The following is a 16,336-nucleotide window of genomic DNA, read 5'->3' on the forward strand; positions in this document are numbered from 1 at the left end:
ACTCCTGCAAGCCAACAATGCTGCAAAGGAAACAAATCAGGGCAACGGAGTAGAATGGCCACCAGGGGTGGCAGTGTCTAATCTCAGGTGACAGGCAGACAGACCCTTCAAAGAAATGACATGGCAAACACACCTGATAATGGTGGGAAAAACCTCCCCCGTAAGAAGGCCCAAGAAAGCCCTAACAGGCTTAGGTTGGTAAATATCTACATTCAACCAGCATAAAGAAGGTCTCAGAGAGTACAGGGAAGGAAGTTGGAGACATATAGTTAATGGAGCTGGCATATACATCAGAAGCATGGTCATCTAGGTCCTTTTAAGGCCTTGGGACAGAGTTAGAGCAAGTTCAAAGTGTAAACAGGAATCCTTTGGGAGAACTAAATCAAGTCCTATGCCAGAGGTACTATATATTTTCTCATTTAAAACTCCTGACCTTCTGAGGAGGGAGGCACCAGCCACACTTTACGGAGGAGATTTGAGCACCCCCTATTCCATACCCAACTTTGCTGTAGTGTTCCTAAGTCCAAGGTGCTGATGAATACATTGTGTTTGGATGCTTTTACCCAAAGCAAGAGAATACCTTGTCAGCAGGCCATTTCCTGGGCTCACCCTGGAGCTCTGAGCTCAGGGTACCTGTGGGCATGGGCAGACAGATCTTTAGGAAACCTTGATTTTTTTTTTTTTTAACCAGAATTTCAAGTAACTAGCACAAATTCTGTTGGTGTTGGAGCCTGAGGGTTGGATATCATCATCTATTGGAAGCTACTTCCTCCATAACTCCCTGGGATGTCCCAAGGATGAAAAGCATTCTTAATTTCTGTTCTTCATACTCATTAGGGAGTTTGAATGTAAATGTATTACAGGTGGTATATGTGAGCATCTTTGTTTTAAAATAAAGAAAAACGTGTGTGTGTGTGTGTGTGTGTGTGTGTGTGTGTGTGTGTGTGTGTGTGTGCGCGCGCGCCCCTACCTCCCTCAGAATCAAGGTGCATGTTCAGGGCAGAGTCACTAGCTAGCTAGTGACTATCTGAGCTAGCAACGCTCAGATAGAAAGGACCTGCCTGGGAAGGTGCTCTTGGAGTGTCCATGTGCTCCTGCTCAGTGGAGGTAGTGGAAATAGTGGAGAGATAGTGTCATTGTTTCCTGAAAGGGCTCGGGGCCAGCCCCTTCTGGAGTCACAGATGGCCGTGACAGGAACTGCACACCCCATCCACTCCTGTACTTCCCCTTTCCAAACCCCTCCCTTCTTACCCCCTGCCGCCACCACTCCCCCACCCCTGCTCGCACATCCTACCCAGAAGATTTAGCTAGTAGTTTCTGATGCCCAACGCCAGGGAGAATCCACCTGCCTGAAACGGCACCTTCTGAACAAGTCGGGACAGGCCGGCCACTCCTTCCTTTGCGTGCCTACTTTACTGTCTTTTGACTTGAAGACGATACCCTCTGGGTCCTGAATTCCAAGAGCGTTCTGTCTAAGGTGGGTGGAAGCCACCTCGGAGGGCAGACTGGCAGCCACCAAACCCCTCACCCTATAGAGTCCCTGGGCTACCCACCCCACCCACCACCTTTACTTCTGAGAGCGATAACACGGATTCTATCACCTATCCATTGACCCAGCAGTGGTGTCCTGGCTCTCCTGTTCCGTCTCAGCAGAGATACGCGCTGGAGAGTGGTTGCCCTAGGCACAGCAAGAAAAGCCGGGCGCCTACCTCAGGCAATCCAGTGTGCCTGCAGACTTTGGGTTTATTTTGGTTTGGGGATACTTGGGTTGTGCTGTGGCCTGGATCTCCCTTCCAAAACCTTCGCAGCACCGTGATCGCCGAGTTGGTTTTAAGGATCCTGGGAGAGGAGCAGGAAGGGAGATCCAGGCAACCGGAGCAGTGGATGCCTGTGTGTCTCCCGCGTGCACACCAGGCAGGGTGGGAGGGAGAGAGGGAGAGTGAGGCAAGAGAGCACCGGCTCGTGCGAGCGAGCGGGTGCGTAAGAGCAAGGAGCTAGCCAGCCAGCGTACACTTGAATGGGGAGGGCCAGGATTCCGGGCGGCTCCACCCCTCCCTCCTCCCGAGCCAGCCAGTCCCTCGGCAGAGCACACGGGCAGCACTGATTTGCTCTCCCGAGTGCGCTATTTGCATATGACTTGCCCATTTGTGAATTTGGCTCCCCAACTCCTTGCTTCACTTCACCTGTGCCTCCCCAGTTGCGCGCACTTTGCCGGCGCCGCCGCACCTCCTGGCCACCTTCGCTGCCTGAGGGGCCACCTCCTCTAGAGCTCTCCCTGATTAAGCCCACCTTGCTCCTCTCCATCTCCTGCCACGTTGGTTTGGGTGGCTAGCTCAGTGCTGTTTCTTTTCCTCTGGTTCTTCTTGATCTCTTTCTCTGGCTGCTGCTGCTGCTGCTGCTGCTGGCTGCTTTTTCAACCCATTGGGAACCCAGGACTCAAGCGGCTGCACCATGGCGCTCATCCAGGACACTCAGGGTTAACAGCCTCCGAGCCCTTCCACGGAGACTCCCGGGAGTGAGCGAGAGAACTCTCCCACCGACAGCCCCCCTTTTGCCTGGCAGTTCTGCATTGCATCGCTCGGAAGTCAAAACAAGAAAGGAAAAAAAGAATGTCCAAACTCCTTGGATGTTGGGATAAACTAGCGTGAACCTACTTGGGTTTTTCCTGCTTTGTCTTTTTCCCCTTGGTTTCCACCTTTCCCCGCGTGGCTTTCCTGAGTATGCAGTTAAAACATCGGACTTGAGGTACCTAGAGAGCTGGAAGAAGCGTCGCTGGTCCTTCCCCGAAATGTGTGACAAGCCGGGGCTCTCCAGGAGGTTTGCTGTACCTGGGTCGACTCTCGCATCCTAAATTTCTCCTCCAGGGGAAAAAAAGGCTTTGCCTTATCTTTTAAAAAATCTTCAGCTTCTTTTTGTAGTTTCTTTTTTTTTCTTTCTTTCTATTTTTTTTTTAAAACAGATTCATCATTGCCCCGCAAGCTCTTATTGCTTCCCCCATCCCCAAATTGGACAACTCTTCTTCCTGCTATGATGGGCCCCCGGGCATCATGAACTTCATTATTGCTCACTGGCTGGGATTTAAACTGCCCATCTGTAGTGGTCCAGTGCGTTGACCATGCACCTGAGAATCCACACAAGACGGAGCCCTCCTCGCCGGCCGGCCTGGACGCTTGGGATCTGGTCCCTCTTTTGGGGATGTATCGTCAGTTCTGTGTGGAGTTCTTCTAATGTAGCCTCCTCCTCTTCTTCCTCTTCTCCGGGATCTCACTCTCAGCACGAGCATCATTTCCACGGCAGCAAGCACCACTCTGTGCCTATTTCTATCTATCGCTCCCCTGTTTCCCTTCGAGGAGGGCACGGTGGGTCTCTCTGCTCTTTTATCTTTTACGGGGGCATTGCAAATCCTTAACCCAGTCGTCTTTCAGGTAGGGTCAAGGGTGGGGACAGCAGGAAAATTCAATTTAAAATGATGAGAAGGTTCGAATGTGCATAAGGGGGAAAACCTGTCACTTTCTCCTACTGGCAAATGCTGTTTGCTCTCAGCCACCCACTTCCCAATAAAAGGTTCTCCGCCCCTTGGCTCCCTTGTTCGTGGCACTGCAAACACACTCTCCACCCTTTGCCACCTTCTACTTCTCCGACCCCTTGGTGGCAGGCAACTCAGTCAGACAAGTCCCAATGATGCTGCACATTGAAAAGTCATTCATTCACCTTGCGCTCACCCTTCCTTTCTCTGGTCTTGTTTTTTTTTTGGGGGGGGGCTAGTTGTGAGGAAATAGCAGACAGCAGGTCCTTTGGGGCTAGAGCCTGGAGTTGACAGAGCGTCTATAAAGTTACTTGTGTGGTAAAGGTCTGGGGAGAACAACTCAGTCAAAGACAGCAGAAAATATAAGTCCACAACCAATGGCTGTTGTTACTCATTTGGGGCAGCTTTATATTTTTTTCTGTGTGTTTGTTGGAGGGTAGTTATCCTCTAAACAGCATGTCTGATATCGCCCACTACAAGAGACTAAGGCTGTTTTTAATTTACCCTGTGAATTATAGCAACTTTGATTCAGCATTTATGCAGATGATCTTTCAGTTAACATCAGTATGAATGGGCTAGTTCACACAAGCCATGCACGATATATTTTGCCTCAAACAACCCTCTTTGCATCATAGTTATCGAAGGAAGAGACCTGTGGTTTATAAAAATACACTCAGCTCTGAACAGGCTCCCTCTAAAAGGCTGATGTCTGCAGCTAAGGCAGGAGGAGCTCGCTGTAGTAAATTGTTCCAAGAAGTGTTTACTATGCACTCCACTCTGATGATGAGGGGGACGGGAAAGGTGGAGAGAATGCATGAGCAGCCTTCCACTGAGCTGTGCTATGAACCTCTCTAGGGGCCCTGCCATGGCTGGTATTTTGAGGCATGCAGACCCCATTAGAAAAGTAATTCTTTCCACCGCCTCCTAGCCGGAGCTCCTGCTCCAAACTGTCTGTCGTTTTAAGTGGAAACACATTGAGAGAATGCCAGCACATGCTGGTTCCTTCTCTCTTTTCAAATCACGTGTGGTGAAATTGTCAAGTAGCTCGGAGTGTGTAAGGTTTGGTAGAAGGGGCTGCTCGGATGGAGAGAATGCTCAAGTGTTTGCTTCTAACCTGTGACTTCTGGGGGGGCTCTGCTTTAGACTTTCTCTAAAACAAGACAGAACAAACAAACAAAACCCCCAAAACCTAGACAAGAGCTGTATCCACACACACACATAAAAAGGCAATTTCATTAAAATGGAAACTTATCTCCTAAGAAAGAGACAGACTAGGGTGGGGGTTGACATGAGGGAAGCCAGACAGACTATTACTAATAGCCATAATTAAATACAGAAACGCTGAGTGATAATTAGCTAAATTTTGCTAATTAGTGTAAATGATCACTAGGGAGATGAGGATTATGCATTAGTTAGAGGTTAGAGGCGAGCAAGGTCTTGATATATATATGTTGTTGCTATAGTTGTTCAAGATGTAAACAGTTAAAAGCAGCTACTAATAAGTGATGGAATTTGCAGAACAGAGTACTTGAAGGATTTCTAATTTCCAACCCCACTTTCTCTATCATCGTCACCCCCTCTCCCTTCCAAAAGGGTCAATTCTTATACAGGTTGAATTTTATTTTCTCTACCTCATCTATGCAAAGAGTAGCACTTCAGTTTCCTCTAACCTCTTTTGACTGGTTTTCATTCTGATTTCTCATTACCCGGCAACTGATAAGATTCAGGTTGATGGACAAGAAGAGAATAAATAAATGGCCAGAGACCACTCACAAGCCTCTCATATTCAGCAGAGCAGCAGGATGCACCAAACCCCAGGGTCTGCCATGGTTAAGATAAGAGAGCTTATGAATTCAACTCTTGGGTTTCCTCTCTCAGTAAGTCCCATTCCACTGATTTGGGGCTGGGAGAGTGAATATATTGATACTAAGTAGGTGGCTTCCATGTCTAATTAATGTTTTTGAGCTTGAAATCAAGGGAAGTAGCAATTACCAAGAAGTCCCAACCTTGGCTCCCTTCCTGCATCCCAGCTGTGACCTATAGCATCTCTTACTAAAAGGGCCAAAGGACTACCCAGAGCTTTCCAGGGATACACACCCCCCACTCTTATTTGAAATACACTGGCTTTCTTCTAGTTCATGACCAAGATTTGGTTAGTAATTGTTTTAAAAATATGTTTTAGGTACAGGTCATAGGAGGCACAGACTCAAGCAATGGGGCTAGTTGTTACGGAGAGTTTGTCCAGTGTTCCCTTTTCTTCATGCTGGCCTAAAAATAAAACCAGAGTCTTGAATCCAAGAACCTTCTTTGACTCAAGAAAAATCTTTGAAAATACTATTTTTTATGCTTTGCCTAACTTCCCGAGAAGCCCCAGATCCTCAAGGCTCATGCTAATCAGCATCCATCCCTTTCCCCCACGACCCTACCCTGTAGTGGGATTCTCACTAAGACAGGTGGGAAAAACAGAAATCCTCCAAACAGCTGGTAGTTTTTACCCATGCTCTTATCCTTGCTTGGAGGTAATCTTTAAAATATTGATTATGCTATAGATTTGTCTGAAGTCTGTATTCCAGGGCAGCCTGAGTGATGCTGAGATCATTTGTGAAATAGGGAGAGAAGACTACTGGGGTACCCCAAACAGTCTCAGGTTAGGATTTCAAGACAGAATGAACCACTGGAATCTAATATCCTTTTCCTCCTTGTTCAGTCTGTTCTTCTAGGCCCCCCATGCTCTTTCAAGTGATCTTCTACCTAATAGTCACTCAGTTGACAGAGACCAGTTTCTATGGGCCAGGCTTTGTTCTGTTTGCAAACACACATAAGTTAATAAGACATTGTAGCATTCAGCTTGGCATGATTCAGTAACTACATTGACTTGTGATCAGTTGCAAGACAACTGCTTCTGTGTCTTAAAAAGGGCAGGAGGTAGGTAGGGCCCAGGATGGGAAGCCAAACCACTTCACATAAAATCTAAATGTCCTTACTAAATTCACATTTTCCCTCTCTCATTACTCTGAATATCCCTCCATGTTTCTTTTTCCCTCATATGCTCTCTTTCCACAATTAAACAACAGAGCTGTCACAGCACTCGGTGGTTCAGTGGTAGAAAGCATGTAACTAGGTAAAGTGCATTTGTTTTCTAATTTTGTTCTTCCTAGGGTTTTGTTCTTTTCCAAACTGTCTTAGCAGAAGTGGCACTGGCCTCGCTGGTGGTACCAGGGCTGGGAGTCGAGCAAGAGACCAGTTCTGTTCAGGGACTAAAGTTTCAGGGCTCATCAGCTGAGTCCGCTCTGCTGCTTTCGAACCACTTTCCCTCTGCCTTCCTTCTTGAGATCAGGAACACTGAATAATTCAGAGTGTTGGTTGACAGATAAAACGGGAAGATTTATACGTCTTTGGCCTTGGTGATGAATTAATTAAATTGGTTCCTCTTCTATCCTCAGCGTGCATTGTTTTCCTTCTCGAAAATGTACTGGTAAGTGGTGGGTTTGGAGATTAGCCTGCTCTGGAAAGATTTTAGGGGACGATTATAGTATCATAGTATACATCTTTTCAGGACTGTTCATATTGTTGCCTATGTGTAGGTGGAGGTGGGGGCTAGTCTATCACAGGCAGAGGAGATGAAAAACTCCTAGCAATCAGCTTTAAGGGTGAGAATAAAGCCCTTTGCCAACCAGCTAATGCATAGAATTCCGTAGTAAGAACTTTATTCCTCTATATCAAAATTTGAATCTAGCAGAGGTCCCATATTTCATGTTTTAGTTTAGTGTGGACTTTATCAGATTTCAGAAAGTTTTATTCTCTGGGACCCTAGGTAACCTGGGAGAGACATAACTTCCTGAAGGCAACCCATGAACTTCCTACCATCCCATTTCTGTTTCCTAGGGCTGCCATAATAAAGTACTGTGCACTGGTTTGTTTAAACAACCATAAATTAATTTTGACAATTCTGAAGGCAAAAATGGAAGGTCAGCATGCCTGCAGGCTTAGTTTCTGTGAGCCCTCTCTGTGGTTTAGAGATGGCCATTTCCCACTACGACCCCATCTCACCTTCTCTACTCTTCTGTGTGCACATCATCCTTGGTGTATTTTGTTTTCCGGGTTTGCCTTCTCCTAAAGACCCAGTAGACTCCAGTAGGCCCACCCTAATGGCTTCATTTCATTTTCACGGTCACTTTACAGGTCCTCTCTGGTGAGTGGGGCTTCCGTATATACATTTTGAGGAGACAGTGTCATTTTAAGGTACCCAGGATGGGAGCTAGTCATCACTATCCCTGGACTACTGTTCAGTGAAATCAGTGAATCTGTTAAACTCAGAATAAACGAGAAAACCCTGGGTGACAATGACAGCAGTTTACCAAATCCGAAGATGGTGCCTCCAGGAGGAAAATCCTATTTACATAAATGGCGAAAACAAAGAGAGCAGTTTACTAAACCTCTGTTTGCCTTCTTAGCAGAGCTGCTGGGCCTGAGTCGGGATGCTGATGTACATGGGACTAAGTCTGTCTGACTGCAGACACAGGCTCTGTGCACAGTCTAATCCACACCCCGAGGCTTTCTCACCCAGACCTGTTGCCCTTCTCAGCTACAGTCTCCGACTCCTGCCCCATTGACTTCCTTAAGACCTACAGCTGCTCACACCTCTCCTTGACTGACACACACACACACACACACACACACACACACACACACACACACACACGCCACTAGCTCTTTACTTTTCATCCTTAAATAAGGAAAACCAGATTAACTATACAAAAATGACTATCTTTTGGCAGCAGAAAAATATGCCCACGTTTAAAATGTAAAAAGTATCATTTCATTATTTTTTTCCAGTTGGCTTTTGTATGGAAACTTATTTCTAAATATAAGTGCTGTAGCCTGTCTACTTTATCAGTGATGATGCTTCAATGAAATGACTAAGAAACCATATTGTATATTGTAAAGTTGCTGTTAATTTGAAGCAAGGTGTTCAATTCTTTTGGAACATAATTTCTTTCCTTCCTTCCTTCCTTCCTTCCTTCCTTCCTTCCTTCCTTCCTTCCTTCCTTCCTTCCATCCACCCTTCCACCCTTCCCCCTCCCTCTCTCCTACCCTTCCCCCTCTCTCCCTCTCTTCTTTCTCTTCTTCTTGGTTCTTCTTCCCCCATTCCAGATGCTTCTTTTAAAAGACTCATGAGAACATGTGCTTACGATGATCTCAGTGGTGAATACTAATGGAGTTCAAATGGATAGTGGGGTATTAGGTGGGGGTGGGATCAATCAGACACATGCTTCAGACTTGAGTGTGCTGTGTCTCAGCCTTTCTGCCTGACTGATGGGCATGCTCCTTGATTTTGTAGTTGATAGTACTACCTATTTGTTAAAGGCACAGAGTTTCCTGGAAATTAAGTTATGTATTATGTAGTGCACATGACTGCATACAGGCTACTCATCTTAAGAAATACTGCAATGCCAGTGCCACCTTCTCCCATGAACCTGAGCTTTCTGGTTGAATGCTTGCTGGCAGGCAGGTTGAAGACATTGTATCCATGAGTTCTCCTTACTTCTCCATCTATAACAACACTTCTTGCCTCTGAAGAACCACCTTTGGGGAAAAGATGAAAATGGGAACACCTTCATGAGTATTTTTTGTTTTTACAGTAGTTAGAGATAACACATGTCAGAAATTAGACTGTGACTTACATCTCTCCTTTTCAGTAGAAATCCATGTTGGGTAAGTTCCAGCCAGGGTTAACAAAATAATGACAAAACATTTAGAAGCTCAGAGATCTTGGGAAATAAAAATGATGAGGTCTCTGAGGAATGTTCTAAGCCCATTTTTGGATATTCTAAAATTTTAGAAGTCTTGCAGAATTCAAACATTCTTATGTTTGGTCTTGGGAAATAAACTAAAAACAAACAAGCAAACCTTTAATTTACAGTAGAAAATAACTTCTGTTTTTAGATCAACTGTCTTCAAATATAGAAAGGGAAAACTTATTTTAATGCCTTCTTTTTTTCCTTTGAATTTTTAAATTTCAGGGCCCAGGGGTTATAGAACAGGTAGGAACACAGTATGCTCGAACCTTTACAGTCTGGATATCAAGAGAGAATTCTTAAGGGAAGAACACTGCAGGGTGAACTCTGGGAACGTGGAAGCTTGCTTATGGTTGCTCTTTTGAACTTCTAACCTTTCCATGAGTGTCTTGATCTTTTAACTTTTCCTCTCCCTTCTTCCTAGTGGCATGCATTGCTTCTATGCTTTAATTCTGTAGCTGGAAAAACAACAACAACAACAACAACAAACATCCCCTCCTGCCTCAGTTCTTTCTTACCTTATGAAGGTTTTGAGTGAGGCAATTTCAGCCAGTGCAGTTGAACATGAGTACTGAATGATTCTCAAACTCCTGTATCTTTAAGACACACTCTGGTGTGTCCTAGGCCTGTCTGAGTCCCTCGGGTATGTCATTGTGCTATAGGCCTATTTTCTTAATTGTCACAGTAATTTTGCCAAAGCTATCAGCCAGGTTTCCCCCACCTCCCCACCAGAAGCACACTATGTAAAAAGAAGCACACTATAAAGAAAACGTCAAAGCTTTGTAACGAAAGCCTGAAGTCCAACTTGACATAGTCATATTGAGAAGGGAAAAATGAAGGTTCTGTTTCAATACACCTCATTAGTACGAAGCAAGGAGTTCTGTGTTGTATTTAAAACATGCTGCTGTGTTTAGCCATATCAGGGCATGAGGCAGAGCAACTGAATTTATAAAGAGCAAGGCATTTATTTCTACTTGTTGTTCACATTTTAAGAGAGACTTGCTTGAATCATACCCATGTGTCACGCATACCTCCTGTGTGTCAAATACTTCCAGGTGTTTTCTGTGGATGGGTTCATTGAGTCCAAACAAGTCCTTGAAGTTAATTTAGTGGGTATTACTTTATAACTGAAAACATTGAGTCCCAGAGAGGCTAAGTGACTTGGCCCAAGTAATAGGGCAATAACACCAAGATTCAAACCTGATTCTAACCACAGAACTTTTGATCTTTCTGCTGCCTCATATAGCCCATCATCTCAAAAAACAGAAACACACATCATGAGCTTTTGTCAGGAATAGAGCACACATGCTATTGAAGCCTTCTGAACAGTGAATTGACACGCATCTGTAACTGTCTGAGTGTGCTATTGATAATAAATACTCGACTGTGTCAGCTTGCCTGAGCCCATTTGAACCCAAGGATGTGGTTGATGCCACATTATCCACTCCTTATACTGGAAGATGGATGCTATCTTATAAAAGAGGCAGTGGAAGGGGGAGGCATGGACTGCCCCAAAAGTACATAGTCTACTCTCACAGAACTCTAGGAATCTAAGGGCTCAGTTTTCCATGTGTGTGAAGTAAGGGTTCAGCCACAGATATCTAGCCAGTGTCAGGAATAGTGAGGCCAAACAATATGAGTTCAAGTTCACTCTCTCTTTCTTCTTGATTACAATAGATAATGTCAAATGCACAGTCCTTCAAGGCTGTAATTGCAACCTTGTCTCCTACCCCTCTTTCTGTATAGCAGTTCCCCCTTAACCAGATGAAGTTCTACAGCTGTGCATTCTGCCAGCTTTGAACTTTCCTGGCCTTATGCTAAAATAAATCCACCCTGTAGTCTTTCTAAGAGTTGACTAGCTTTGTGTTCAGAAGTAGACTTTTAGGGCTGTTTTGAAGGTCTTGGCTCCTTAAGGACCCTTGGGTGAGAAAGTGGTGTAACTCAAGGGGTTGTGTATTGGCAGACACCTTCCTACTCTGGCTGAGTCTCGCTGGCTGGAGAGTAAGAAGGTAGCAACATCTTCCTGTACCTGTCACTGCTCCGTATTTAGAAGTCATGACAAGCTACTGGTAAAGGACATGTCCCCAGTTCCCATTCTGACTTCTTCGTTTACCAACTCTTTAGCACCTGTGTACATATGGAACCCCTAGAATCCAAACAGCCACATTTTCTTTACCCTCACTTTTATTGTTTTGAGATACTCCTCTCATCCCCCCACATTAAAACCACTGGGTGTACTCTTGAATGACTTTCCCCAAAACTATGAATTTCAACTCTTTCCGAGGCAGTCTTTCTGGATTTGAATATAATTACACGCTTTGGGTGCAAATTGTGGTTTTTGCTACACAAGAAACTAGTGGAAATGATCTGCCTGTTCCTGTAGTTTACAGATTATATGCTTCAGAACTGGGGCTATATATTTAGGCTGCTTTTCTGTGTGGCACATTAAAATGAAAATGAACTAGGGGTGAGCCACCATGGTTGCTAGGCAGTGGAGCAGGTTGATGGAGCATTGCATTAAACCAAGACAGCGTTGCTGTTTTACTTAACATCTATTTGCTTTTCACTCCTGTCATTTGGTGCTGTCAAAGAAAGGAAAGAGGGAGTGGATGGGGAGGGTCTGCTTATCTGTAGAGGCTTACACAAGGAGAGAGAAAGCATCAGCCCGAACTTCAGTGTGCACAGAGCATCTTAGTAGAATCTGAAATTGTAGCACAGAGAACTCTTATTATGTCGACATCCCCAGGGACACTTCACTTGAGTAGGGGTCATGGCTAGCAAAGAGGAATTAACTAGCTTCTGCAAACTGGACCTTGCCTCACCAGCTCTGGATGAAAAGACGTCACTCTGGTTAGAAATTTGAAGCATGCCACCACAGTTCATTTATTATCTAGCCTGGAATTCCAGAGTCGTGTGAGCAAAAATGATGCTAAGCTAAGGCTCCAGGGCTTCTCTTTATAATTGATAACCAATAGAATGCCTCTCACTGCTTTGAAATTCTGGCTTTAATAAAACCCAAAGCTCTGAAAAATGATTAGATTCACAGACAAAGCAAGAGACTCTTAGATTTGGGGAGTTGGTTTCAGTAGCCCTGTGGTTATTAACAACAAAAGTTAGAAAAGATGGCTAAAGGGTTAAATTTCAACTACTGGGATAATTTTGCATCTTAAGGCACTTTAAGAATGGTCTTACAGCTTTTGGAGGCATGGCCTAATTGTGTGTGTGTGTGTGTGTGTGTGTGTGTGTGTGTGTGTGTGTGTATGCCAATCCTCTTCACAAACTAGTAACTCCATATTATTGCAAAGAATTATCTGAGTATTTCCTTTCATTAATTCACACTTCTTAAGTAAATCCAAGAAAGGACAACTTTGCTTTCATAGGATGACAATGAACCTACTTTAGTTATTAATAACTATTAGAATACTGTAACACTTTTCCTTTTAATTCATTTAGTGTACGTTAGAGTTCTCTAAAGCTTTTAGTTTGATTCTCTTATGATGGAGGCACTGTTATTTTCCTATTTTTCAATGTACTGTCCCTAAGATGGGGATGGTTGTGACAGTTGTCTAAGGATGGCCATACATGGCAGAGCCAGGTTGACTATCCAAGGAATTTGAATCCAGACACGTACTTGGAATATTTTATTTTTTTATGTATTGTTATTGTGAGTCAAACGTTCTCAAAGTGGATTTCTTAGATGGAATCTTCAACCACTTTCTTCTGATCTTTCTAGGGCCAGAGTATATTGGGAGAATTATGCATGCTTTTATAGGTAGTAGTCAACACCATACACCTACCTTGTGTCAAATATTTAATCAGATACTTTAGCTTAGCTCTTATCTCAAAGTAGGTACCATTATTATGGTGAATTTGTAAGAAAAGAAACTGAGCCTCCGTTACTAATTCCCAGAATTCCTTTCACTTACTAAGCCTCTGGCCTCTCATGCCTACTGAACTTGTAGGTCTGGTATCTATGCAAATGTAGACTTTGTCCCTGGTTCTGAGACATCTGACCCCACTTCCCTATAGTCAAAAGTCTATTTCATCATAGTCACATCTTTTCTAAACAGCCTTTGCAAACCCATATATTTTCAGAGCCCTCTGGCAAATGACAAATACATTTTCAGTCAAGGACCCAAGAGCCAGGCAAGAGTCATCAAATGACAAGATAGTTCCTTAGTGACCCATCTCCTATTTTTTTAGCCCACTCTCAGGAATACTTTTTATAAGGAAATATAGTTTCCCTAGTTTCTAGAGGCTCTCTCTTCAATTTACCATTTTAAGCAGACTACCCATTTGTCCTGGTTTTAGTTATTTTCCCTCTAAAGTGATGGAATTTGAGCTAATGATGCCTAAGTGACTTGAGAAAGCCATCTTTGTGAGTTAGCTCTTCATCTTTGTAGCAGGGCTTACGGGAAAATTTCAGATGATCTCTAAACTGCATTTTCACTTTTATTAGATCACCTTGAATCTACTTCTATTCTTGACTCATAGTATATGTGGCAGGCAGTTCATTAATTATGAGGATCAAACTAATGAAGTGAATTTTTCAAGAATAGCAGGGTTTTTTTTTTTCTCCTGATTTGAGCCAGTATATGTGTGCATATGCACATGTGGCTGAATGTGTGAGCCAGAAAAAAAAAATTAATGTAGCAGCAATGCCTTGACAGCATGCTAATTAGCTCTTGGCCTGGGAATGCACAGACCAGACAAGGGCTCTGAGCCTGCTGTGAATTACAGATGCAGGGATGCTTCAGTGTCTACTTCTTTCTGCTCTGATGTCATTGATCAGCCCAGTATTATCACAGGGTTGTACCAGCAGGTCAATATTCTCAGAAGGGGACAGCTTTTTACGTGAAACAAGAATGTAAAGCTTATGTCCCAGTCCTCCATAGTCAACTTGTTTCCTTGGAATAACTAGTATTTCTTGTTTTATTTTATTTTTATGGCAAAGAGAATAGCAGGCAAAGAGCCCTTCTTTGTATAGGGATTGCTACCCCGTCCTCTCTCAGCCATTAAGTATCTATTAGAATTATTATCATAGAGAACACTCTTTCAGATAATCTTGAAATAGTGCCGCTTCATCTTCCTGCCCAAGGTAACTTAATAATGGCCATCCTGGAAAAGATTCACAACCAGATCACTAGTCCCCAGACCCTGGTGTGGTACTATTCCAGGGGTGCTCTGATGCAGGACTTCCATTGCACTCCAAAGCTTCTTTGTGTTTGTGGAGTCATCAAATACTAAACCTGGAAGAGGTCTTTAGAGACCTTTCCCAATCAACTTATTTTTCATGTGGAGAAACTAACAGACCAGGAGTTTTTTGAATTGCTCCCCAATCGCGCTTTGCAAATCAGAGGCAAGCCAAGGTAGACACACACGTTTCCAGATTTTACCATCATCCTCCAGTTGCACTACAGTCTTGGTTTTTGAGCTCATCCAGGTGTCACCTGTTTTGCTGAGGACTGGGGGGCTGGGATGGCCTCCAGTGTAACTTGACCAACCAATCAGCACTAAAGGAGTGAAGACAGCATGGGAGCCAAGGGACACTAACCCTCATGCTGTTTCCCTTAATTGTCACTCCAGTGAATCTCCCACTTCATCCCAGGCTTAACCCTCCTTCTATGCTCTCTGCCCCAGCAGCCTAGGAGAGACATTCAGTATGCTGCCGTAAATCAAACTGTTTGATAAGAGCTTTTGAGCCTAATTACATGGAAGGTTTCTTCCAGTGAAAGGAAGGAGGAAAGAGAGAGGGAAAAAATTAAATTGAAGTGTAAATCAGTCAAGGGCTTAGATCCTGAGCTTGCTTTCTTTTTAATCAAGAGTAAAATGAGAGGAGAGTTTGAAGGATCATCACAAGATGCCATTAACTACCCAAGGAGCTCTTGACAGAAGATGGTTTGTCATGAATAGGAAAAACGTACAATTTGTCCAAAAAAGGAAAAATCTGAAGGTAGTGGGCATGGCACTGAGGGATAGGACAGTTGGTTTTTCTGTGACTAATACCTCTTTTATTCTAGATAGCTGCCAGATTTCCTTACATATTTCAGGTGCTTAATAAATATTTTAAAGCAGTGATTTGATAAATATGTAATGTGCAACTGAGGTGCTTGTACTGTTATGTAGGAAAGTGTAGCATCCTTTCTCTTAAGTCTTAGGCATTATACCTGAAATGAGTGCTCAGGTTTTGAGTGATTTTCCTTTGTGGTCATCATAGGCTCAATGCAGCTCCTTAAATTATTGCTATTCATATAGTATTTTACAGTGTGACAGGAAAAAATATCCATTGTCATTTTTTGGTCCTTACCACGGCCCTATGTGGTAGGAGAGTAAGTGGTAGAGCTGTTATTTGGTCCACTTTTAAGCTGATTCAATAATAATAATAATAATAATAATAATAATAATAATAATAAAACAAGCTTAAAAGACTTGACCGAAGTCATTCAAGCATTAAATGACAGAGCAGAAACTGATACCCAGCCTCTGTCCACTATATCATCCTGAATGGACAGAATATTTTATGTAGAATTTCTGAGAATTCCTGCAGAAGAAGGGTAAGAGAATAAGTAGAGAGCAGTTTACAGGGGAAAAAAAAGCATTGGTCTTCACAATTTATTGTACAGTAGTTATAATTAGGAATGCGAGGCATTGTACAGGAACTGCAGTGGTACTTGAAACAGGAACTTTGACCTCAAGTTAAAAATAATGTAGCTATAAGTTCTTTAAAGGCAATCTTAGATCTCTCTTTCATATCCACACAGCACCTCCCACTCTATCACTTGGAAAGATTCAAACTTTATAGATATTATGAGTCTATGTCCATTCCCCCCCACACCACCAATGCTCTTCCTAGTAGTTGAGCATTCATTCTGAAGTACAAAGTCTTCCTGCTGCTCTCCAATGGGAGTCCTCTTGACCTACAGAACGAGGAACAAGCAGATCATGTCATCTTTCCATCAAGGACAAAATCTTACTCTTAACTTTCATGTTCTGGCCTTTGGTTATTTATTGA

General features: G+C 43.5%; 1 protein-coding gene across 16 annotated transcripts in view; it reads left to right on the forward strand.

Annotated features, from left to right (window-relative positions):
• Nrxn3 (neurexin 3) overlaps nucleotides 1-16,336 on the forward strand; it is a 1,488,381-nt gene that overhangs the window by 951,260 nt on the left and 520,785 nt on the right. For 5 of the 16 annotated variants that reach the window (XM_059279974.1, XM_059279975.1, XM_059279976.1 and 2 more), the window contains exon 1: nucleotides 3,116-3,359. The exons of the other annotated variants lie outside the window; for them this stretch is intronic. In XM_059279974.1, coding sequence (XP_059135957.1) covers nucleotides 3,116-3,359 — 244 coding nt within the window. Of the gene's footprint in view, nucleotides 1-3,115; nucleotides 3,360-16,336 lie in introns of those variants that run through there. 16 annotated transcript variants of the gene reach the window in all.

This window comes from Peromyscus eremicus, chromosome 14 (genome assembly GCF_949786415.1).
Source record: "Peromyscus eremicus chromosome 14, PerEre_H2_v1, whole genome shotgun sequence".
NCBI classification, from domain to species: Eukaryota; Metazoa; Chordata; class Mammalia; order Rodentia; family Cricetidae; genus Peromyscus; species Peromyscus eremicus.